The 24748-nt window shown below is 43.0% G+C and overlaps 1 protein-coding gene across 23 annotated transcripts in view; it reads right to left on the bottom strand.

Moving 5' to 3' along the window:
• The window catches only part of Sh3d19 (SH3 domain containing 19), a 181707-nt gene that overhangs the window by 89945 nt on the left and 67014 nt on the right, over positions 1–24748 (bottom strand). For 13 of the 23 annotated variants that reach the window (XM_087619553.1, XM_087619557.1, XM_087619551.1 and 10 more), the window contains 1 exon segment: positions 570–609. Coding sequence is in view for 6 of the 23 variants with exons in the window: in XM_087619547.1 (XP_087475673.1) it covers positions 570–609 (40 nt within the window). In the remaining 17 variants the exon portion in view is untranslated. 23 annotated transcript variants of the gene reach the window in all.

Here is a 24748-nt window from a genome sequence, read left to right as displayed (position 1 = left end):
AGAAATCCTTTCTCAAAAAACAAAAAACAAAACTTTTCTGGCGCAAAATGGTTGAGCAGCTAGAGGCATTTGCCTTACAATCCTGACAACCTGATTTCACTCCCTGGGACCCACATAAGGTGGAGAGAGAGAACTGACTCCACAGAATTCCCTCTGACCCCATGCACTGCCAAACGGTATGCACACACCAGGTACTCATACAAAAAAGTGAACTTTAAAAATGTCTTCTGTGTTTCTACAGAGTCTGTGTCAATTCTTTCATCGGGAAAACAGCAATATGGTTAGAAGGAGGAGAGAAAATTAAGTTTAAAAAAAAAAAAGAAAATGAGAAAGCTTTATGAAGCTACATCTGTTCCTGACAGGAATCTTCAGTATAAAACACTGTCCATGTACTCAGTGTCTTCAGAGGGGTTTGTTCAGAGAAAAAAATGACGTCTCTCCTGTCAGCTCTGACAGCCATAATCGAGTTCAACATAACAGTAACCCTAAAAAGAACAGTTTCATTGCTTCCAAATAGTTTTTCAAACAAGGAACTTTAAGCAGAACCATTAAATACTATAAATTCATACCTTGAGGAACGATGCTCTGGCTTATGTCTCTCGTTGCGATCTGTAAAGAAAGAAGACAGTCACACGTCAGCACAGGCTCTAAAACAGCTGTAGATTCCAGCTGCCACACCACCGAGTCTCACAGATGACAGTTTAGGGCAGCTCTGCTTTCTCCTGCCTGGCACAGGCTCGAAGGCATGCGACATAGGACACATAAAACTTTACTGATGGGTTGGTAAAAATCATCTGATCAGAAAACGTTGTTCATTTCAGAAGATCCTGGCTTTACTAAAACTAAAAAGACTTAGCTAAAGAAAGTAAGGGAACTGAAAAGCCAGAGATTACTCAGCTCTAAAAAATTATTCCATGAATCATGGTTGGCAGGAGCTTCTAACAGAATGGGAGGGAGCAAAATGAGCAGCTGGCAACATCTGCAACACACCAAGACCAGGACAGCCTTAACTCCGTCCCATCCAGAACATTCAAGAACTTTCTGTGGATAGTTAGCTATAATGTGGTACACATGAACATTCGAGTTCTCACAACAGTGAAGGAAGGTACTCTAAGAATAAGAAACTGGAGACACTGTTACTTGTCTGAAGTGCACAGGGCAACGCCCTAAGATGTCAACCCTGCCTGGGGTGAGAAAGCCAGCTGTGTTTAAAAGTTCAGGGGCCTAATTTGCTCAAAAGTAATTTTCTAAACTGTTACAAAATACTATGTATCAACCTGAAAACCATCCCATACACATGAGACACAAAACATCCAACTTGATCATTTGAGGCCAAGTGACAATTGTTCCCTTGTATCTGCTTTGAAATCAGAAAAGGAAACCAAAGAAAGCCTCAGTGTTTGCAAAAGTCAACACAGAAAGAAACTCAGTGCAGTCCCACTCGACTTTGAAAGGAACCTTCGGGAACACTATCACATTCACTCTCCTATAACAGCATCTCAATCGATGTTGACTTCATGGATTGAGTTAAATAAAGACAAAGCAGAGGTTAGATGATTTCACTGACGGTACAGCAGGACAGAGAACATTGATAATTCTGTACCCCAGGAGGAACGGGGTTTAAAATAAAAAAGTGTTTTATTTATTTATTCATTTGTTTGGTGTGCGTGCCTGTACACACACACAACTTTCACAGGCATTAGGTCTCATCTCCTGCTGTGGCTTACAGGGACTAGACAGCCAGGTGATTAGTCTTGCATAACAAGAACTCTCCCCACTGTAGCACTTTTACCCGCTGGGCCATCTCACCCACCCAAGAAATGCCTTTTTAAGCCAAAGAGCTAGTATATAGTAAGATGCTGTTTTCTGAACGAGTAGGAAGTAGACTCTTGGTAAAACATGTTTGTTTAGATGCTCTGCCCTCCAAGTGTACAATGGTAATGTTTCTCGTTCTAATTTCTACACTGAGTGTGTCTGTGCCTTTAAAAAACTCTTAATTTATCCATTCCACTCCTCCCTTAAGCAAAAACAGCAGACTTTCCACTGTCGGGTATTAAAATCATAGTAATACTTGGTATATTTGAAATCTTAAGAAGGAAACAAATCATTCTTCTGGCTTTCAGCTTGCTTGCTGTGTTAACAAAAGCAAAGCAGAAACTGGATAGAAGCTAGTTATTCCCATAACAAAGCAACAGCTCTTACCTGTGGCTAGCCAGGAGCTAAAACTCTGCCTGGGTGTCACTGCCCTGATTTCGTGCAGTTTATTTATCTAGGCAAGTGCCAGCAGGATCCTTCACTAATCTTCCAAGGCACACAACAAACAGGAGGAGGGAGAAACAGAGTCAAGAGCATGTAAACAAGCCTCAGAATCCAAGAGCTTCAGGGCCCGTTCTGATTGGCAGATGTGCTATGACCAGTCAGCACATCTGGAATGGGGCCACTCAGGAACCGGATAGCGACTCTCCTCCACTCTTGGTTCAAACAGGAAATCCCTTTTCAATACTTTCAGCTCTAAGAAAACACAAACGTCTTCCTTCTCAGAGTATCTCTCTGGTAAATAAAATCCAAGAAAATGACCTGATGAACTGTTGGAAGACATTTAAACGTTTCCCATTTCACTTTGTGTTACAGATCAGATTCCTACACCAACACACACGCAGTGTTTATAATGTGTTACTCCTAGGAACCCGCACAGTGATGATTTGAGGATAAGATAAATTATCCATTGTTTAAGATATCCCCAGACACTCAATTTTCAACAATAGTAACAAATTGAAACACACATCCTCACCTTCATCTTTCCCCCAAAGGACAGAGATAAACATAGTTCACTCTTGGTGATCATGTTGTCTTTTAGTTAGAATGCATATACATATGTGGGGAGAGAGAGAGAGCGCGCGCAAGTGAGAGAGTGAGAGCGAGAGAGCGAGAGAGTGCACACGTGCATGTGCATGTGGGTGTGTAATGTCTATCTGAGTCTTATGTTTGTACTTTTCCAATAGCGTTATGGTTTATGCACTTCTATTTTTTTTTTTTTTTGGTTCTTTTTTTCGGAGCTGGGGACCGAACCCAGGGCCTTGCGCTTCCTAGGTAAGCGCTCTACCACTGAGCTAAATCCCCAGCCCCTATGCACTTCTATTTTAAGCAAAACAATTTTCACAATAGGGAAGAATATTGTGCAACTGTCAAAAAATATATTGCGATTATTTCAGTCCAAAAGCCAAGACTGAACAAAACAAATCATGAGAGCAGATTCAGGCTCCACTTTCTTGCCAACGATAAAAAAATAACTTGGATAAAACCTTTTAAGCAGGATGCAGACAGATGGACATCAAACATGGGGATTTTATCTTGGCCCTACACGGTACTTAAAGAGCACGGATTTTACCTATTGCAAAGCAAATACTTTCTAATACGTTCTCCATTTCTTTAAAAACTTCTCTAAGTTTTAAATAATTGGAAAAGAATGTATGGGGAGAAAGCAGGTTTCTAGACTCATGTATATTTAGCAATTGATATAAATAACATTGAAGAGTTGCTAAAAATAAAAAGGCCAATTGACAACTCCAGGTTATACACATTTCCCTTTCAAGACAACTTCCGATTCTAGGACATGGAATACGTATGTTTTAGCTACTTTCTAACTGCTGTAATAAGACAACATGACCAAGGTAACTTGTCTTAGGGTTTTACTCTGTGAACAGACACCGTGACCAAGGCAACTCATAAAAAAAAAAAAAACATTTAACTGGGACTGGCTTACAGGTTCAGAGGTTCAGTTCATTATCATAAAGACAGGAACATGGCAGCATTCAGGCAGACATGGTGCAGGAGGAGCTGAGAGTTTTACCTTTTGTTCCAAAGGCAACTAGGAGAAGACAGGATTCTAGGTAGCTAGGACAAGGGTCTTAAAGCCCATGACCACAGTGACACATGTACTCCAATAAGGCCACACCTATTCCATCAAGGCCACTCCCTGGGCCAAATAAATATAAACTATCAAGCAGCTTACAGAAGAAAGACTTTATTTGGGGCTTACAGTTTCAGAGGGTGAGTTCATGAAGGTCACCTAATCCACAAGTAATCATGAATTACATCCTAATCCACAAGTAAGAGGCAGAGAGAGCTGACTGGAAATGGAGTGGGCTGTTGAAACCCCAAAGCTCAACCCCAGTGCCACACCTCCTTCTACAAGGCCACCACATCTAATCCTTCTGAAAGAGTTCCATCAACTGGGGACCTATTCAGATATATGAGCCTCTGGGGGCCATCATCATCCAAACCACCACCCCATATGATCCAGTGTTCACGTGTTCAGATACTACGCTGCTGTGTCCACTCTGACCAGGGTGGCTTTTGGGGAATGACCACACAGGTCCTACTCATGGCTCCCAATCTAAGATGACAAGCACTTTGAAATGCAGAGGACACACATGCAAATGTCCTCTTTCGCTTTGTTAAAACTTAAGAAGGATGGCCAACGTAGGCCTTGCCGAGAGTCTGTCCTAAGATATTCAGGCTTTGATGATTTGGCTTTGATCACTTAACGTAAGAGAGAAATCAAACCTCACTGAGTAGAGAGGAGCTTGCTTTAGCAACTGCAGTCAGAAGTGATGGGTCTTACACTGTTCCTTGAAATTAGGGGAAGACTCAACCTCCAGAATGGGCACGGGATAAACTCGCAGCAGAGTAGAAAGCAGTGCAAAGGGAATCTGCCCCATGCCCCATGCTATCACACCAGAGTCTCAAAATATCTATGACAAGAAAAAACAATCTTTAAAGGATTCTATATCATACTACCATCGAGTTCTGCCTTGGGTGTTTGCATATGTTTGGTTTTAAATTGTATTATTTGTGTGTGTGTGTGTGTGTGTGTGTGTGTGTGTATGGTGTGTGTGATATGTGTGTATGTATGCACGTGTGTATGGTATGCATGTTTGTGTGGTGTATGTGGTATATGTGTGTAGTGTGTGCATATGCACTCATGTGTGTAATGTGATGGTATGTGTCTGTATGTGGATATGTGTGTGTTCACACATGTGTGGGCACACATATGCCATGGCACGCATGTGGAAGTCAGAGGGCAGTGTTCAGAAGTCTGTTCTCTTCTTCTGTGTTGGGAGCTGAAGACTGAATCCAGATCATCAAGCTTACCTGCTAAGTTATGTCACTAGACCTAAAGTGTGTGTGTGTGTGTGTGTGTGTGTGTGTGTGTGTGTGTGTGTGCGTGTGTGTGTGTTTTACATCAGTCTTACTATGTTGCCTATGCTGGTCTTAAATGATACCTCAGCCTTCTCAGCAGGTAGGATTAACAGGTATGCACCTGCCTCCACATTCAGTTTATTCTGTTATTTCAAAAACATGGACCAATCCCACAAAAATTCCTTCAATCATTTAACATTAATGCAAGAACTCACATATCTGAAAAAGGATTAGCCATGTGCGATGTAAGGTTCAAATAGACTGTATATACACTAGTGGTCCCAAATGGTTTACTAGAACTAAGAGTTCCTATGCTCACACACCGTCACAGTACAACAGCACACGCATGCTTGCAGGATGCTGGAATGACCAAACCCACTGCATGGCACTCCTGAGTGGGTGGCACACGCAATTAAACAGGGTACATGATGATGACTACACTGCTGGTTTAGGTGTTTGTTATCCTAGACCTCCAACCACTACTTTAGATCATACTCTTCTCTGCATAACACAAATTCACTATAAAACAGCACACAGCAGCCTCATTGTCTTGTTTGTACATCTTGACTGAGAGGTGCTTCACTTAATAACCACCTGGCTCTGAGTAGGATCTGATGTGCACATGACCAAGACACTGCCTGACGACATATCTTTCATACACATTATATCCCTGTCATCAGTGACCCAGGGTGACGCTTGCCCAACAATCCCGTTGCTTTTTATTTGTGATGAGCAGCCTAAGTAAAACAATGAACCCACGCATTATACGACGGAACAAAAACATCCAGGGCTCACGAGTCCTTGATGACTCTTTAAAAGATAGCAAACTGATTCTACAGAGATAGGGTGTGGTAGAATTTTACACGGAATAGAGTTTCACAGGCTTTCCTAAAGCCTCAAACTAATAAAAGACATACCAGGGCATTTGGGATAGTTCAGCAGGTCAAGCCCAACAAACTGAGTTCCATCTCTGGGACTCCGTGGTGCCATTAAAGAATCAACTTTCACAAGTTGTTCCCTGACTTTCACATGTATACATGGGCATGCATGCAAGCGCACAACACACACACACACACACACACACACACACACACACACACACACACACACACACACACCCCAAATGAATGGAATAAAAAGGAAAGTCTTCTACATATACATAGTTCTCAAGGATCCATTGACTGTTCTCTGTGTAGACATGAATTCTTAGTGATGTCTGTGTCCACTGTCCATTCAATCAGCTCTGCTCCAGTGTCTCTCTAAAGTAACTTTTCTTCACTTCTAGGGTTCCTACAGTGACTGGGATATTACTTTATTGAATGTAAGTTTTCCAATAACTTGCTTCTTTTCTCGCAGCTCTTGGGATCAAACCCAAGGCCTTGCTCATACTTTAAAGCAGGGAATTGTTCTACTGTTCTACCACTGAGCCCCTCTCCCCATGGTGAAGCCCAGTAACTTGATGACCTCATCATTGAACGACCAGGAGCTTAAAGAAAACATCTGCATCACTGCAGCAGGACAATTAGAGGCACTACCGAGCAGTTTACGTGATGGCCAACCTTTTCTGATCCTAATTAAAAACCCTAAACTCACTGAAACATAGCACCTTAATCTCGGGGAGGGGAAATGAATACAGAGGGGTGTTTAGTTTTCAAAACAGGACTTTCGATTTCACCGCAGCACATTGACTGTGTAATCTGTTTGCTCCAACCACACCCAGTGTGTTGTCTACTCCCTCCCAGTCTCTTATCAGCTTTTGTCAGGGTGCCGGGTCCCGACTGGGTTTTCTGGTTCTGGCCTCTTCCATCCTGCTATGCTTGCTTGCCAGATAAATCTAGGTCTCAGAAAAACTATAAATCATGACATGGCATACACCCCAAGAAGGCTGAGATAACACAGTGATGCCCAGAACACCCTGCCCGTGAGCCTCGGCCGCCATCACATCAGAGTAGCCACTAGTGTAATGACTGTGCTAGTTATTTACGCTCGGTTTTCTCAGCTGTTAAAAGTCAGAGAGAATATGTTTCAGAGTTTCTGTAAGGGAACATGTCATGCATGAGTGCATGCTGTGTGTGTGTGTGTGTGTGTGTGTGTGTGTGTGTGTGCTTGTGTGCTCCAGCAGTGGAGGACATCAGGTGTACTCTCTATCGCTCTCTATTTATTCCTTTGAGGCAGGGTCTCTCCCTGAACCTGGAATTCACAATTTTCAGGTAGGTTGGCGGACAGCAAGCCCAGTGACCTTCATGTCTCCATACTGTACCTCACCGGGGTACAGGCATGCCCAGGAGCACAACGGCTTGCCATGTGGGAATTAGGATCTAAACTCAGGCCCTCACAGTTGCAAAGCAAGTGCTCTTAACTGAGTCATATCTCCAGTCCCCTTGGTTTTGCTTTTTTGAGACCGGATTTTGCTATGTAGCTCAGCCTGGCCTCTATAATCCTGCCTCAGTCTCCCATATGCTGTGAGTACAGGTGCAAACTAACACACCCAGATGCTGTTCTCTAAGAGGAGGTGTTTTACGTTGTCCAGGCTGCTCTCAAAATCCTGAGCTCAAACAATCCTCCTGCCTCAGCTTCCCAAGTTGTTGGGACTATTAGCATATACAATTATGCCAGCATTGTCCACGAGGCAGACATTGACTCTTTTCCTCTTCTTCAACAGCCCTCTATTAATCTCCTCTTGCTGTGTTCTTAATGGAAAATAACAAAAATGTATTAACCTACAGTGCAGAGGCAACATGTCAAAAGTGCATCTCCTTGAGATAAAACTAAGGTTTCTAAAAGGCTTTATTATTTCTTCTGGAATCACAGGGAATGGAGGGGTATCTATTCATTTCCTTGCTTTTTTCCATGTTTCTTGAAATATTTTATTCCTTAGTGTGTGGTTTCTTCCTCCAATGTATATGTATATGTATATGTATATGTATATGTATATGTATATGTATATGTATATGTATATGTATATGTATATGTATATGTATATGTGTGGTGTGTGTGTGTGTGTGTGTGTGTGTGCACATGTGCATGGAGACTAGAGGTGGACATTGGGCGTATTTCTCTACGGTGGTCCACCTTACTTTTTTTAAAAATAATTATTATATTTTACTTATTTATTGTGTCAGGGTTACATATGTGCCACGGTGTGCATGTGGAGATCAGAGGACAACTTACAGAAATCCTACACTCTGGTCCTGGGAACTGAACTCTGGTCATCAGGTTTGGTAGCAAGAATCTTTACCCATTGAACCATCTCTCTGGTCCCCTACACCTCTTTTCCTGATACAGGGTTTCCTCACTGAATATGGAGTTCATCAATTGGCCAATGAGCTCCATCGATCTGCCGGTTCCCACCTCCCAAGCATGACACACGCCTTTGCGTTGGGCTTTGATGTGGGTACATCACACTTGCACACAGATCCTCACACTTGCACGGAAAGTGCTTTACTGACTGAGCCATGACCCCAGCCCAACAGAGCAGCATTTTAAAATCTCTCTCTGACCCTGGCTTGCTCTCGTATCTGTCTTTAAACACCAGTCATGGCTATCATAGTTCAAAGACGATCATTCAGTATAATTTCTTCATAAGATGACCAACTGATCAGTGACATTCATCCTCTTTCAGAGTGAGACAGCCACCGGTTCCAGGCGTTAGGGTATGGATCTTTGTGGGGAGGGGAGAGAGCACTATCTTGCCTGGACCACCTAATCTGAATGCTCCATCTCACTCAATACGTAGCTCACAACAGCGAGTGTGCACTGCTCTTCATGGGTCCCAGCACAGTCTGCTCCATCTATCCCAGGTAGGGTGTTCGATGAAAGCAGGGACAGTTCTCGGGACCTCTACGCAGTCAGCCTCTGCAAATGCCTGCAACAATGGGGCCAGCCAGTGCTCGCCCTTCCCTCCTTTGTCCTGCATCCTTTAAACCTGATATCGCTGAAAAGTACATCTGAGAATGCCCGCACATCTCAACATCATAATAATTTTAAAAATCACCTCCATTCTAAAACGCCAATCCTTCTGCCTCAAAGCAGTTCTCAGAAAAACAAACCAAATGCAGGAGGCAAAACGGCAGCACATATGAACTGGAAAAGGCTCCAGCTACTTGATGGCAGGCCGCCTCTTTTAAATAATTCTTTAAAGTGTTTCCAGTGGCTCACTTTGATTGCTGGATTCACTGGCTATTATATCAGGCTATTTGTGAGTTTTTAATTCTGGTCCTTTCACATGTTCCTTTTCACCCACGGTGAGTCTGGCAGGGACCTTAGGGAGATGGACATTTCATCAGCGCGATGCAGGGAAGAAGCAGAAATGGAGGCTGGCCCAGGGACAGGTGTCCTCAGCCCTTCCTGCTGCTCTCACCTCAAGTTTCCCAGTGACTCTCTCACTTCATTGATTACTTTCTTTTGAAAGTCTTACAACACCTCTTTGTTTCGTTTATCTATTGTGTGTGTGCCTTTGTGTGCCTGTGTGTGGGGGTGTGTGGGGGTGTGATTTTTTTTATTATTGTTTTGAGACAAGTTTTGTTATATAGCACAAGGTGGCCTGTAACTTACGATCCTCCTGCCTCCGACTATAAAGAGCTAGTACTGAGGTATGCAGTGCCATGCCCGGTCCTTATTAACATATAATTGTGCCCCCCAAATATATTTCATTATGACATAACCTACTTTGGTCTCGAAAATTATTAATCTTATTAACTTGCTATTTTGAGCAGGTCTCACTATGTAGCCCCGGCTGCCCTAGAACTCTGTAGACCAGGCTGGCCTCTACTTCATAGAGATCTGCCTGCCTCTGTCTCCCAGGTGCTGGGATTAAAGGCATGTGTCAGCATACCTAGCTTAAAATTATTTTTTTAATCCTCAAGAGTTTCAAGCCACTTTCCTGAGTAGGCTGAGTGAATGACATGGAGAAAAGAATGAAAGAGATTAAATATAAGATATTTTATCTCTTTATAAAATTACTGCCTCCCATCATATTTCAGAACAGTACAGATTTTGTTCACGAGAACTCAGGGAACAAAAATTAAGATTGTTATTTCAGGTGCAACAGGGATAGACAACACCTCAACAACACCATGTTGCCCTTTAAGCTGTTAGGATTTAAAAAAAAAAAAGGGCAAAGTCTTTACATTCCTCTAAAGGCAAACCTCCATTTTCTCATCTCCCAGTCCTTTAGTTCTGAGAATCAAATGATCTTGTAATTCCAGTGCTTTCCTCTGGACAGCTGCCTCTGAAACGAGAGCTAACACTAGTGAAGAGTGTAGCTAACTGAGAGACATAGCTTGTGGAGTAGCTGAAGGCACCAGGGCCTGTGGAGAAGGGAGGCACCAGCCAGGCCCAGGGGCTCCAATGAAAGAACAATTGGTGAAAAAACCTTTGGGATGAGAATTCTTGCATTTTCTTTCCTTTCTTTTTTCTTTTTTTCCTTTGGAGCTGGGGACTGAACCCAGGGCCTTGCGCTTGCTACCACTGAGCTAAATCCCCAACCTTAAATTCTTGCATTTTCAAGTTGACACATTTATCCACAGTGGGGCAGTCTTGATCTCTAATCTATTTCTCTAAAATATTTTAATCCAGAAAAGGTAAAGCCATGTATGAGCCTTGCTAACATATCTTTGAACCAGGGATAGAGAATGTACTAGGGAGAGAGAGTACACACTGCCTCCCGCAAACTCAAGCACACCCATCTCCTTCCTCTCCATTAACCCCCATCCTAAGAACTACCTTTAGAACACAGAAGCACGGGCAGAATTCTCAGCGGCCGCATGCTACCCTTCCCTGTGTAGACACCTAAGGTAAGTGTTCAGAACTGTTGCGTGTGAAGAGATGTCTCTTAGGCATCAATCACATTCCGCTGCAAATCCTAGTTTGATCTTCTCCCAGGAGCAGAAATAACACCTGCCATCTCCCTTATCCATCCAGTCCTTAGCACCTGTCAGCACTGACACACTTTGACGCCGCACTGCTTCTGCTGGCGCAAACTGCTTAGAGACGACAAAGCCTGTAACGCCAGGTCCCTTGACAGTCTCAGTGCAACAATAACAACGTGAACTCACTGGCCTGAGTCCCCCACATCTCTGCAAATTAGAAACAAGCTGAGTTAAAATGCCTGTGCTACCTGGTTTTGCCTCCTCTTTTGTGGGAACCAGTGGCTATGACTGATTCACAGAGACTGTATCATCCTCCAAAAGCTACAGATAGTTCTGGTCAGAAAAGAAAGCATTTGGAAGTATTACTTCAGAAATGTAAACTAAGAAACACTTAACACCAACGAAGAAGCAATTGGGGGGGACAATGAATCTGTCACAGAGGAATACAGAGCAACCCAGGAGTCACTTCCATGGCTCCCGGGTCACACAACACCACTAGAAGAAATGTGAACTGCTTATCAGCACAACAGTCCTGAAAGTTAGTCTCAAGTGTCAGCTATGTTAGAGCATTCTTAACGTGCAGCCTCTTCGTCTTCGACAAAGCCCCACAGTGAAAATCCTTGACATTTTCTAGATGAGAAAGTAAAGTCTCAGAGAACTTAGTTTGAGAACTAAATGGGGAGATTTTTGGAGTTGAATCTGAAGGTCCCCCAAGTCCCTGCCCCCACCCCTTGACATCAGAAAGCTGGTGGTGCCTCGTCTGATGAACCCGTGGTCCACACACAAAACTGGTGCTCACCACAAGCCCTGCTCAGCCTACAGTAGATGGTATGGTTGCTCAAAGACCGAATCCAGAGTCCTGATGCCTTCCCACCCACCGGCTCGGAGTTTTCTTAGACTCAGAAACCCCAACTCTACACAAGCCTTTGAGTTGATCGAGCACCTTATGACCGGCATGCGAGCCTGGAGAACTCCAGTTTACTGCCCAGTGTCATCAGATCCTTTGTCGTCGTTACCAATGCTGAATTTATGAGCAAGTGTGTACACATCGGCAGGGATGCAGAGCATAACTCGAAGAGGCCTGAATGCTGTGGTGATACCGTTTGCTGTTAATTCCTGCAGGAAACACGCATGCCCTATTAATACCCCGATCTGCCCAGTCAGCTCTGAAATCAGACGAAAGTGCTATCAAAAACAAAGCTTCATCTTGAATCGGTCAACCCATTCTTTCATTCATAGACACGCTCCCTCAACCAGCGTTAAACAAGCAGGAAATCAATACATAAAACAGAATGGCCAAATGTACAATTGATTCTCAATGAAAGAGGGGAAAAAATTGGAATGAGATATTTAAGATGTTTTAATTGCATTCTCAGATTTAACAAAGCTTATTTTATCTACATATCTCTTTCTAGTCATACGTAAAACAGAAAAAAAATGTGCGGTGAAGAAAGAGAAGACTGAGAACAAGGAGTTCTTTTGAGCGACTGAAGAGACGGCTCAGTGGTTAGCACTTGCTGTGCTTCCACAGGACCTGGGTTCAGTTCCCGGCAATCATGTGGTGGCTCGCAACCATCTGTAGCTCTGGTCCCAGGGGACCCGGTGCCTCTTCTGGCCTCTGTGGATGCTGCGTGTACATGATACACATACACAGACAAATACGTGAACTAAAATAAAGATTGTTTATAAAGAAGTAGTTCTGGAAGGATTGGCTGTAGACATAGAGGGTTAAGCAGTCAGGCTAAAGGAGAAAATAAACACCTGAAGGCTCATCTGAAAGAATAAGGTAGGGTTGGGGATTTAGCTCAGTGGTAGAGTGCTTGGGTTTGGTTCCCAGCTCCGGAAAAAAAAAAAAAAAGAATAAGGTGACAGGGTTTTAAACAACACAAAGACAGGAAATATAAAGCTTAGGAGCCAAAGACAATAGGCTCAGGATGCCATTTGCTCTTTTCTGCTTTTGTCTCTGAGATACTAACTCGGCAAAGAGCCACAAAATAGACAATAGGGAGATCAAGAATCCCAAAGAGATGGTTGGTGAAAAGCTATGAACAGAGCACACTCCCGACATTAATAGGCAACCGTCCAAAAGGAGAGAGCCATCACCCATGTTCCAAAATCCCATTCAGAAATGTCCTCCAAGGAGAAAGGTGGGCTGAGGAAAGATGGATCTGTTATGGATCTGTTTGACGGTGTCTGTGTGTACGTGTTTTTACTTTTGTTTTGAGACAGAGTCTCCAAGTGCGTGCGAGGCTGGCTGGAATTCATTACGTAGTGCAGGCTAGACTTAAATTCACAGCGCCCTGCCTCGGCCTTGAGAGTGGTGGAATTACAGGTGTGGAGAATCACACACGGCTGTTGGAGCTGTTGATTCTGTTTCGATATTTACAGGGTACAATGTCTGGGGTGGGGCTGACAAACCCAAGAAAAGCGCGGAAATTGAGAACTGCACTTCAGGAGAGGATGAAACAGAGACTGTATAAATAAGAGAAAAATGGCGGCGAAATCCTATCCACAAGGTAGTTAATAAAAGACTCCACATAAGAGACTTATGTTTTCCCTCAGCACCCACTGACCAGACATCACTGCACTGAAAGGGCTTTTGTACGTTGTTAGTACACAATGAGACACTGCTACCCCCACACTGGGATAGCTACAAGCCAACAGATGGAAAATATAAAGTATTGGCAAGGATGTGGAGAAAGGGGAACCTTTTCGTGTTCCTGGTGGGGATGTAAAATGGTGCATCTGCTTTGTGAAAGAATCGGCAGTTTTCAAAAACATTAATACTGGAGTTATCATAGGACCTCAAGATGCCAGTCCCAGGTACATGCAGTGAACACAAAAAACAGCTTATACCTCCAAGGGAAGAAGAGACAGCTTATTCTGGATCCAAATACGAGTGACCATGGCCTGGGAACACAGACTTAGGTTACCTAAAATTCCATGTCCCTACACAGGGAATGGTTTCGTGAGGTTTTTATGGTAACGTAACAAAGAAAGTCATAAATTAAGATGCTTGGCAAAAGCCTAGGGGGAAGCACGCAGTTACGGTACAGCAGCAGGACAGCCTCGGCTACTGCCCCCGGCTGCTATCTAGAGCATTCTTAGCCTTTTGGTTGACAGAACTGCGGTTTTGTTAAGCCAATACATCCAAACAATCTGGCTTTGTCTGTCAGTGACAGGATGTTAGGCCCAACACAGTGGGCTGAGCATGCGAGGAATAGCTATTGAGTGCATGTAAGATGCCCAAGATAAATGTAATTAGACTCTGGGCTGAGGCAGCCCAACCTCTCCTCGTCACTGACGTTCCCATCAGCCAATCGGCCTTTGCAGACACAGCTTCGTCCCAGGAATTCTTGTTCACAACTCAAGACGAAGGAAATCACGCCCATGCAGAATCCTGTATACAAATGCTCAGAGCCATATAACAAACTGTAGCCCCAAACTGGAAATATGCTTTAAACTAATGAACTAGTAGTGGATAAAATATTAGTAGCAGGGCCAGAGAGCTGACTCGGCAGGTGAAGTGGCTGCCACTAAGCCTGATGACCTGAGTTTGTCCTTGCAACATACTGCAATGTGTTCTCTGGCCTCCATTCATGTGCCATGGCACATATGCTCACACTCACACACGTGCACACACACCTATACGCATATGCACACAAACAAACATGCGCACACACAGGTGTGATTAAAAGAGTATGGCATATGATAGAATAGCATTTGATCAGTTATCAGTAGAGGAAGGAAAGCACACATGGGTAACACACATGGGTGAACCTTGAAAACATTATTTACAAAAGTAACCGAACACCCAAGTGGTGACAAGGACAGAAGCCGAGAGCTCACATCCTCAACCAGAGGATGAAAGCAGAGAGAGTGAACTGGACCTCAGCAGAGCTACAGACTCTCAAAGCCCACCCCAGTGACAGACTCTCTTCAGCACGGCCACACCTCCTAAATGTCTCCAAACAATGCTAGGGCTGAGGACTAGGGTTCCAAAGGCCTAAGCAAATGGAGAACCTTTTCAACCAAACCACCACGCCTTCATCTGATTCTCTCTTACTTTTGCATGACAGTAAATTGTCAAATTTAACATTAAATTAAAATTTAAAAATAAAATCAATAGTTGTCCTTGAGGATATATACCTCTGGTATAGAAGCTTCAATGGCAATAATATAGATCCAGCTATATTTTGCTATATCACACTAAGATTATAACAGTTTAATTATCTAAATATGGTCTAAAGATGACCTTACAATAGAAAGCAGTGTAAAAACATAGATTAAAAGGTGACCATAGATTTGCCTTAGAGTAAGTTGTAGGAGTCAAGAGAAATAACTCCAGTGATAGGCAGTGGTCACCCCATGAGGTACACCCTAATCTCTCTTATATTTTCCCAGAAATGGCACAATGGAGAAGCAAGCACCCTCACAATTATCAGCCCTCAGTCCTCATGATGCTAATCAGTTTAGAGCAAATAAACTTCAGTGAAGAACCTCATACTTCCTGAGTAACCAGGATCCAAGTATTTATAAGAATGATTACTTAACATCTATGCTAAGTAATAAGTGCTCTGCTATTACCAAATAAAAAGTACAATAACTGACAAGGAACATTTAAGCTCTTACGCTATGAGACGGAAAAGGATTGTCTCTGGCTACTTTCTTCTGTGAATATCGCCAAGATGTGAGAGTCGAATGCTACATAGTCATGTCATGATTCAAACAAAGGAGTAAATACGAGTGGTCCCCATGTAACTGATGGCAAAGTCCTTCTTCCCTTTCCCCTCCCCTTCCCCTTCCCCTTCCCCTCAACACAGCACCTTCCCATCCCACCCCCTTCTCTCCCTTCCCCTTCCCCTCACCATGGCACCTTCCTATCCCATCCCCTCACCCTCCCTTCCCCTTCCCCTCAACACAGTACCTTCCCATCCCACCCCCTTCTCTCCCTTCCCCTTCCCCTCAACACAGCACCTTCCCATCCCATCCCCTTCCCTCCCTTCCCCTTCCCCTCAACACAGCACCTTCCCATCCCACCCCCTTCTCTCCCTTCCCCTTCCCCTCAACACAGCACTTTCCTATCCCATCCCCTCACCCTCCCTTCCCCTTCCCCTCAACACAGCACCTTCCCATCCCATCCCCTTCCCTCCCTTCCCCTTCCCCTCACCATGGCATCTTCCTATCGCATTCCCTTCCCTCCCTTTCTCTTCCCTCCCTTCCCTTCAACACCTCACCCCTCCTCCCTGATGTCATCTACCCATCACCTCCCCTTTCTTTCTCTCCCTTCCCCTCTACTCAGCCTACTCCCTCTCCCTCTCCCCTTTTTATGATGGAGAGTAAATGCAGGTCTCACTAATGCTAAGCAGGCACTCTACAATTAAGCTACCACCTTCCATCCGTTAAGAAAGTTCTTAATTAAGCATTCATGTTATGTTCTTGCCCAATGGCAAAGATTAAGTCCTAACTGGACAAATGCTAAAAGCTGGAGAAATGACTCCTTACAGCACAATGGTGACTGTTAATACTGTTTAGAAAACAGAATCAAAGCAGGAGACACTGGTCTGCATCGTAAGAGTGCAAAGCGATCACCCATGGCAAAGCATTTCAGCTGCTGGGGAAGCTAGGCACTCAAAGCACTCTATTTATTTAACTGGAGTACTGAGGAAAATGTCATTCTTTGATACAAGCTAAAATCCTAGCACAGTTTGAGAATCGCTACTAAAAGGAGACCAACCATAAATGAGTGTCTTAGTTACTTTTCTATTGCTGTGACTAAATACCATGACCAAGACAAGTTACAAAAGAAAGCATTTAAATGGCGTACTGTTCCAGAGTGTAAGAGTCCCTGATGGCAGGTCAAAGTCATGGCGGTAGGAAGCTAGAGCCCAGCTGAGAGCTCTTGGCTCCACTGCAAACAGGAGGCAGAGGGAGCTCACTGGAAACACAGAGCTTTTGAAACCTCAAAGCCCATTCCTAGCCACACCTCCCCAAACAGGAGTACCAACTGGGAACAAGTATACTAAAACCCCAGATGCTTGCAAGATTTCACATTCAAACCACCACACAGAGAGTCATGACGTGAGGATGTCACCCCGCTACTAGAAAAGGAACTCAGAAGGAAGACCATCTCCTCTCACCCCCTCCAAAGAGCCAACAACTTGATGCACTCTGAAGACCTGCTGTGGAAGTTGGTTTCCAAGCTTAATGTACGTCAGTTCATGGTGCCCCGCGGGTGCTAACCAGAAGGCTGGATGATTTTTGTAGTTTAACAAAATAGCTGTTAACTCCTGTAGTTAATCAGCAGGGAGCAAAGCTGATTTGACTTTTAAGGGTCTACAGTACACAAGGCGAGGATTGCAGGACAGGTAGAATCTTCACTTCTCCCCAGACAAAGACACAACACTTGGAGGGATTGATGTTGTTTCTGTTTTGTTCAGAGATGCCCAGTAGTCTATCAGTTGGGAGGACAACAAGCTAAGCTTATAGAATTGCTCAGAACCTTGACAGAGCATAGCAAGAAGGTTGGACATTAGGACTGACCTGGGGAAAGTACAATGTGCGACAAAGCCAAGAAACAGCAGCACCAAGACCTGATCCTAAACTGTTTCTATCTAATCTGAGACTAGGGCTGACACATCTGTCTGTCGGAATAAAGGCAAATAAAGAATATTTTTTAAAAAGCAGAAAGATGGTTGAAATGGGATTTAAATAAAACTTTAACAGTTACTTTTAAAGGACATGAGTATTGTGTTAAAATCAAAGACCATAAAGTACACATATCAAAGAGCTTAGGATGACAGTGGACACCAGAATTGCGGCCGTCTTTCACTTGAGCTGCTAAAACAATCATTCGGCAAACATGCTTCCAAAAGTAAAGTCAAGTGTTGACCAAGCATCACTGCACAGAGCTGTCTCTGAAACAGCCACATCGAAATTGCCAGGCGAACAGGAGCAATCTCCAAACATTCCACCATGATTACTCCTGGCTCTTCTGAAGCGTATTAATGATTTGATCGTGTATTGATTAAATATTGCAACAAGATTTGATTTCCATTTCATTTGTTTCTGGTGGGAAAGTGAGAGGAGGAAATATTGATGTTTGGTAAAATTTACAAATCAACGCTCTGTGGGAAACAGGCTCCTCCCTCAGCAGCAAGCAGGAGTAAACCCCCCACAGAGACTGACTCCTCCCACCCTCCCAACTTTCAGTAGCAAGTGTGCCCAGGTCTTCGGAATGTTCCTAGCACATTCACCCCTGTTTTCTGTGAAAGCTCGTATAGTTCTGGGTGGTAGTGTAGTTGTCAAATTCAAATGTAATTGGACTGATTTACACTGGTCCAGCATAGCCTTCTGGATCTTTCCCTCAGATCTAGCCAGTCTCAACTCCCAAAGAAGATACATTTAACTAGGGAAGGGCAGCAGAGAAAAGGCCTGGTGAGATACATGACTTGAAGAGGCCAGATCCCCACCCTCACAAGAGGTAAAAATAGCACGTTTTTTTTTTTGGTAGTGTTTATGATTTTAGGAAAACTAAATCCTTCTCCAGATTAAAACAGCTAAAACCTTTTGCTACAAAGGTTAAATTTCACTAATAGCATAAATGTGAAAAGGAAACCAACTCCAGGTACCTACCTAGAGGGGTGCTGCCAACTGACTTTCTCTGAGCTTCATGCCTCGTGTAAATCTGAATTACATTAGTGTCACATGTGTCACCAGAGAACTGGAAATTCCCTTCAGCGTGGGGTTAGCAATGGCTCACCTGAGAAATTTTTCTATGCAACTTCATATACACAGGTGTATAAAACAAATACTCACATCAAACATTTACTGACAATAAATCACAAAGTAATTTACTTTAAAAGAATTCTGTGGTATGCCTGTAAGCTTATTACTTATTAAAGACAAAGGCAAACTTAAATATTAATGATAGGTGTGCTTGCTTAATTTTACATAAATAATTAACTCCTGAATTATTGTGGGATGCTGAAGGGTAGAACATCTCCAACAGTTCTCAGAGCTGATGACTATTTTGATTTATAATCATCGATGCGGCCAGTGTTCCTTCACATAGAAACGTGGTAGAAGTATGGTTAGGGCCATTTCTGAAATTACTAGATATTCTGTCCTAATCCCAAGACAAAGTTCATTTAATGATTTTTTTAAAAAATTAAACCCAAACACCAATTTTTAAAATGAAAAGTTTTAGGGGCCGGAGAGATGGCTCAGCAGTTAAGAGCACTGTTTGCTTTTCCAGAGGACCCAGGTTGGATTCCCAGAAGCCACACAGCAGCTGCCACCATAACTCCAGTTCCAGGAGATCTGAAGCCGCCTTCTGGATTCTGCAGATACTGAGCACACGGTGGCACACAGGTATGCACCTTGGCAAAACACACACACACACACACACACACACACACACACACACACACTAAAATAAATAAAAATCACAAATAAATAAAATAAACTCTGTAACCCAATACAATCCAAAGACATACTAACTTGACACATACGTGCTGAAGAATGCCGGCATAAAAATGTTATCTTTGTTTTTCATAATTATTATGTTTCTAAAGAGCAGAAAACTCTGTATGCACAGCAAAAACACTGTAGATCACAACATAAAGTTTTGAAAATTAGGTACTTCAGGCAACATTCGCTGGCGCCACAGGACATGATGCATGGTACGGAACTCATGGGCACTCGGGACCAAGGCTGGAGTGAAGCCCTGTGGCTCAGCACAGGCGAGCACCTCCAAGGGAACACTACACATCTGATATTTGAACTCATTTTTGGTCACTGTATTTTAGAAACTGCACATATCTCAAGATCCCTACAGTTACTCAGTTACTGGATCCCTTATGAAGTGATGTCTCACGATTTAAGAAATGGAACTCAGGAGCAGCTTCCTGAAGAATGAAGTGGAGAGTCAGAGGAAGGGACAAGAGACCCAGGAAGGCTGGGTTGGAGAGCTGGCCCAGTGGTCAAGAGCACTGACTGCTCTTCCAGAGGTCCTGAGTTCAAACCCCAGCAACCACACGGTGGCTCACAACCATCTGTAATGTGATCTTGGCGCCCTCTTCTGGCATACAAGCATATATTCAGGCAGAACTTGTAATACATAATAAATAAATAAATCTTTTTTAAAAAAGAAAAAATAAAGCAGAAAGGGGAGAATACTGTGGAAGGTCAGGATGGGCCCACAGGAAAAGCAAAGAACCAGGAGCATCAGTGTGTAAGTCTTACTGAAACGGGCGTAAGAACTTTGTTCTGCCTGAGGAGTCAAAACTGCACTCAACCTTCTCTGGCTGGGCCAAGGGAGAAATAAATAAGCTGAACTCTAGTATTGCTGGTTTTAACTCTGTGTCAATTAAAAGGCTATGGACTAAAATTCAGGATCGAGATATCAGGTAGCTCACCATATTTATTACCTTTCGTTGGCTTTGAGCGAGGAAGGCACAGCTAATTGTGTTAGTGTAGACCGCTCACCCTTTTATCTCTGTGGTCTGCGTAGGGCCCCAAGCTGCTCCTTTGATTCCCTTTTAACTAAACAGAGACAAGCAGTGTGGGAAGTGTTTGGTGAAATGTTATTGTTTGAAAGTCTTCAGTTGTCTCTTGAGAATCTGCCTCCTCTCCCATGTCTCTAACTCCTTGCCTACTCTATCTTACTCTGCTTTTAACTAAATACATAGAAAATAGCACTATTTTTTTAATAATAATGTCCAATGCTGGTACAAATTGTGCACATATGGGCATTCTTCCTTACCATGGTAGAAATGGGAATGGATCTTTTTAGACAAGAAAAATTTGACATTTTAAAAAGTTTACAGCCTTTTTTTCCCCTCAAAAGTTCAGTTTCTAAAAAATAATCTAGCTCCAGAAATAGAAGGGCATGGAGATTTCCGTGAAGATTTTTACTGTACTCTTCTTTTGAAAAAAGATTTATTTTACTTTATTTGCATGAGTGTTTTGCTTGCACAAGTGTTTTGCTTGTGTATACTTAGTGCCTGCAGATCCTTTAGAACTAGAGTTAGAAACGGTTGCAAGCTGCCATGTGGGTGGTGGGAGCTGAACCTGGGTTCTCTGCAAGAACAGCCAGTTAACTGTGTTAATGTGCTCTTAACCACTGAGCCACCTCTCAGATTTCACGCTGTACTATTCTCAATGAACAGCAAGTTTTAATAAACCACCAAAGACTCAGTAGGGTTTTTATGCCTCTAAGAAGGTAGGGAAGGAAGGAGGAGAGGAAAGAGAAGTTCTTTAATAACTTCTCTATTTAATCCACATGAACTCTTCTTTCTGTTAGGAGTTCTGTGGTCAGCTACAGTCACACAGTTTTCATTTCATACAGCTTAATGACGAATAATTTACATGCCATAAAATTGACCTCTTTAAGGATACGAGTCAATGATTACAGCAAACTTACAGTGCTGGGCAATCACTGCTGTGGTCATTGTAGAGTTCTCCCACTGATAGACATCAGACAGTCACAGGACTATCAAGAGGCAAACTACACAGTAGCAAGAAGCTGCCGTGACTAAGAGCCCTTACAGCAGCGCACACTGTGACAGTTTCACGTAAAGACACGAGACTGCCACAAAGTAGCTGGGACCAACATGGCTGACCAACCACATCTGTGCATCATTACAGAGTTGCCGGCTCCCATCATGCCATGGCTGCAAATCCCCTATGAGGATGGGAAAGGGGAGCAAACCCCATTCTGGAACATCTCAACCCATTTCTGTAATCTGACCTCATAAACTCAGGATAACTCTCCCTTCATTAAAGTTTGCCCAGGAGGTAAGCTGTATGCATAAAAGCCCAGCAATGTATGTCAACCCTTAATGTACCTTTGCCCTAATAAATGTGCTCGCAATCATTTACTTTGTCTCATTTCTGAATTCTTTGCTGGCAAGAAGAACCGGAGTACACAGAATAGAGTCTCAGTCTATTTCTTGTCTTTGGATCCTGCTCCGTTCTCCCCCCACCCTCCACAACCAATCACTTGTGGCCTTCTGGTAACAGGAATGGTGGCACTCCAATATCACCTGAGGCCGAAGGATGGATTGTGAATTCAAGGCCGCCAAGAGCAACATGGTGAGGCCTTATCTCAAAATACAATTTAGAAGGTATATAACTCCATCATAAAATACTTGCCTAGCATGTATGAAGATCTAGGTTCAGTCTTCACTAAGAGAAGAAAAAAACACTGGCTGCTCTCATCTCCCTATATTCAGCAAGGTGACATCCACAAAGGTCTTCCTAGCAGTGCTTTTGGGAGCAAAAGGAGGCCAACACTAACATTGTCATAGCAAGCCCCGTCTGACCCATGTCAAAAATGGCCACTTTGCCTCCACTTTGTTAGCCATTTTTACTGGGAGATGTTTTTAAATGCTCACCTTCTTTATAATTTTGCCTAATGAGAGTCTGGAAAAAGTCTAGCTGTCTCTGAAGTGGACAAAGTCTTTTCACCCAAAATATTCAGGAATTTGGTGCTCAGGAATAAACGTGGCTCATTAAGAGACTGGCCAATATGTTTTTGGTTAGGGCTGAATAGAGACATCCCTAATTAGGGAGCATTTGTGTCATCTGATTTCTGATCCTTGCTTCAAAGTTCTCCCCACACAGCAGGGAGCACAAGGAGAAGATTAAACTTGATTTAATGAGAAAATATTTATACGTGTTCAAACATGCAGACTCAAGGGAGTAGCATTTTTAGATCTAAAATTACTAGGAAAAACTGCTTTGAGCATTAAGAAATTCTTCCAATGACAAAGGTCAACAGAAAAGAAACTCTTGGCAAAGTGTGAAGAACATACACTTTTAAAAAACTGTAGACAACGGTTCAAATCTTGGGATGGTCACCAGTTTGTTTCTGTCTCTGTCTCTCTGTCTCTTCTCTCTCTCTCTCTCCCCCTTTCTAGTCTCCACCTCTCTCCTCCTATCTGCCAGTCCCTTTCCTCTCTAAAATAAAGGTAAGTAAAACACTTCAGTGGAAAAATAGCTCCAGGATTTTCTCAAGGTGAGTTCGTACTGGCTTGAATGTTTTTTTTTCATTCAGGAACTAAAGCAACAAAATTAGGTTTCTCCCTTGTCAACGATGGCCATCTGTTAGCTTTTCTGTCATCTCCCACTCAAACACATAAAGTGAACCTCAAAGGCACACGGATCCTCAGGATTGTCTTGAGGCTCAAACAGATGTGTACTTCCACTAGCTCTCCATTTGGAAACCTCCAGGGTAATTACTGTGCTGACGAGAAAAGTCACAACACAGGTACCAGAGGCACAGCACACGCATGTCAGTCGATTCTCAGCTTCGTCCTCAGCACACATTCAGGATGTCTGTACTAGTCACAATATTTAAAAACATTTTCTCCGCTAAATGAAAGAAAAAGATTACACTTGGCTCGTCCCGCTCAAAGCTGAACACTGTTTCCAATGTTTTTCTTTTCTGGAAAATTCAAGGTTTTCAAGCCACAATAAAAAAAAAATTGACTTAACTGGACCGAGAGCATACATTCGAAATTTTCATAAAATAATCACGAGAGGAGGAAAAACTTGCAAAGTCTAAATCTATACTACCGCCTATCAGATGCATGCACATTCCTTCTAAAAATAGGTCAAAGTTTAAAGATATGAAAACCTGGTTACTGATTAAAGGAAAAACATTTCCAGTAGTCATCAGAAACTCGGGAACTCTGATGGATCTACAGGCAATAGTTCCAGGGGTTACCCCAATCCTACAATCCTTACAAATGCGCTAAAGAAAATGATGGCTTCCACAATTCCTTCTTTCCCCCTTCTTTCCCCCTTCTCTTTTTCCAACACAGGGTCTAGCTTTATAGCCAGGCTACTTGCGATCATCCTTCTGCCTCAGCTTCCCAAGTACAGGGATTATATACATAGAACCATTATGACCTGCTCACTATTTTCTTAATTAAGAAATTAGTTAAGGCTATCTCAGTTTTAACTAAATGCTGTAGCCAAGGCTAGCCTTTTAATTAATGATCCTCCTGTCTTGGCTGGTCATTCTTTAGCTCATATTTGTATGCCCTAAGAGAAAGGTATTAAATTTATATAATCTTCACTAGGATAGCATCTTCTACCTTTACTCTTTTCTTTCTTTCTGTGGTTTATCTAACAAATGAAAGCCATAAGAAATTCTAAACTCCAAAAGGGGCAGAATAAAATATCCAGACAGGGCTTTTTTTCTGGTATGCCATGTCTACTCCAGAACAGGCCCCGACACCTGGCACAGGAACCCAGAACTGACTGCTGGGTGAACAGAGGGTGGTTGTTAGGACCCTTCCGTAGCACAGAAGGCTATGTTGCAAGACAATGAATTCTGGGTTTGAATCTGTAATATTCGGAGGCTGGGGTGGTACCAAGCCCTGCTACTTGACATATAAGATAATTAGCTTACACTTAGCCATCAACGACCTCAGCTTTCTTATCTACAAAACAGGGGTGAAGACTGGAAGCCACTGTGCAAGGAGAACACCGAGAATAAACACCATTGGGTTTCTGTAACTGATCACATTAAATGATTTAGGATCATTTTCAAATCTCTACACAATAATTTGTTGTCAAAGGGGCTGTTTGGCTTATAAACCAAAAGGACAACTTTGATGATAGCAAAAGACTGTAATTACCTTCCTTTCTCCAGTGTCTATAAT

The sequence above is a fragment of the Rattus norvegicus genome, chromosome 2 (assembly GCF_021556685.1).
Source record: "Rattus norvegicus strain SHRSP/BbbUtx chromosome 2, alternate assembly SHRSP_T2T, whole genome shotgun sequence".
NCBI lineage: Eukaryota > Metazoa > Chordata > Mammalia > Rodentia > Muridae > Rattus > Rattus norvegicus.
This window is presented reverse-complemented; position numbering and strand designations above follow the sequence as displayed.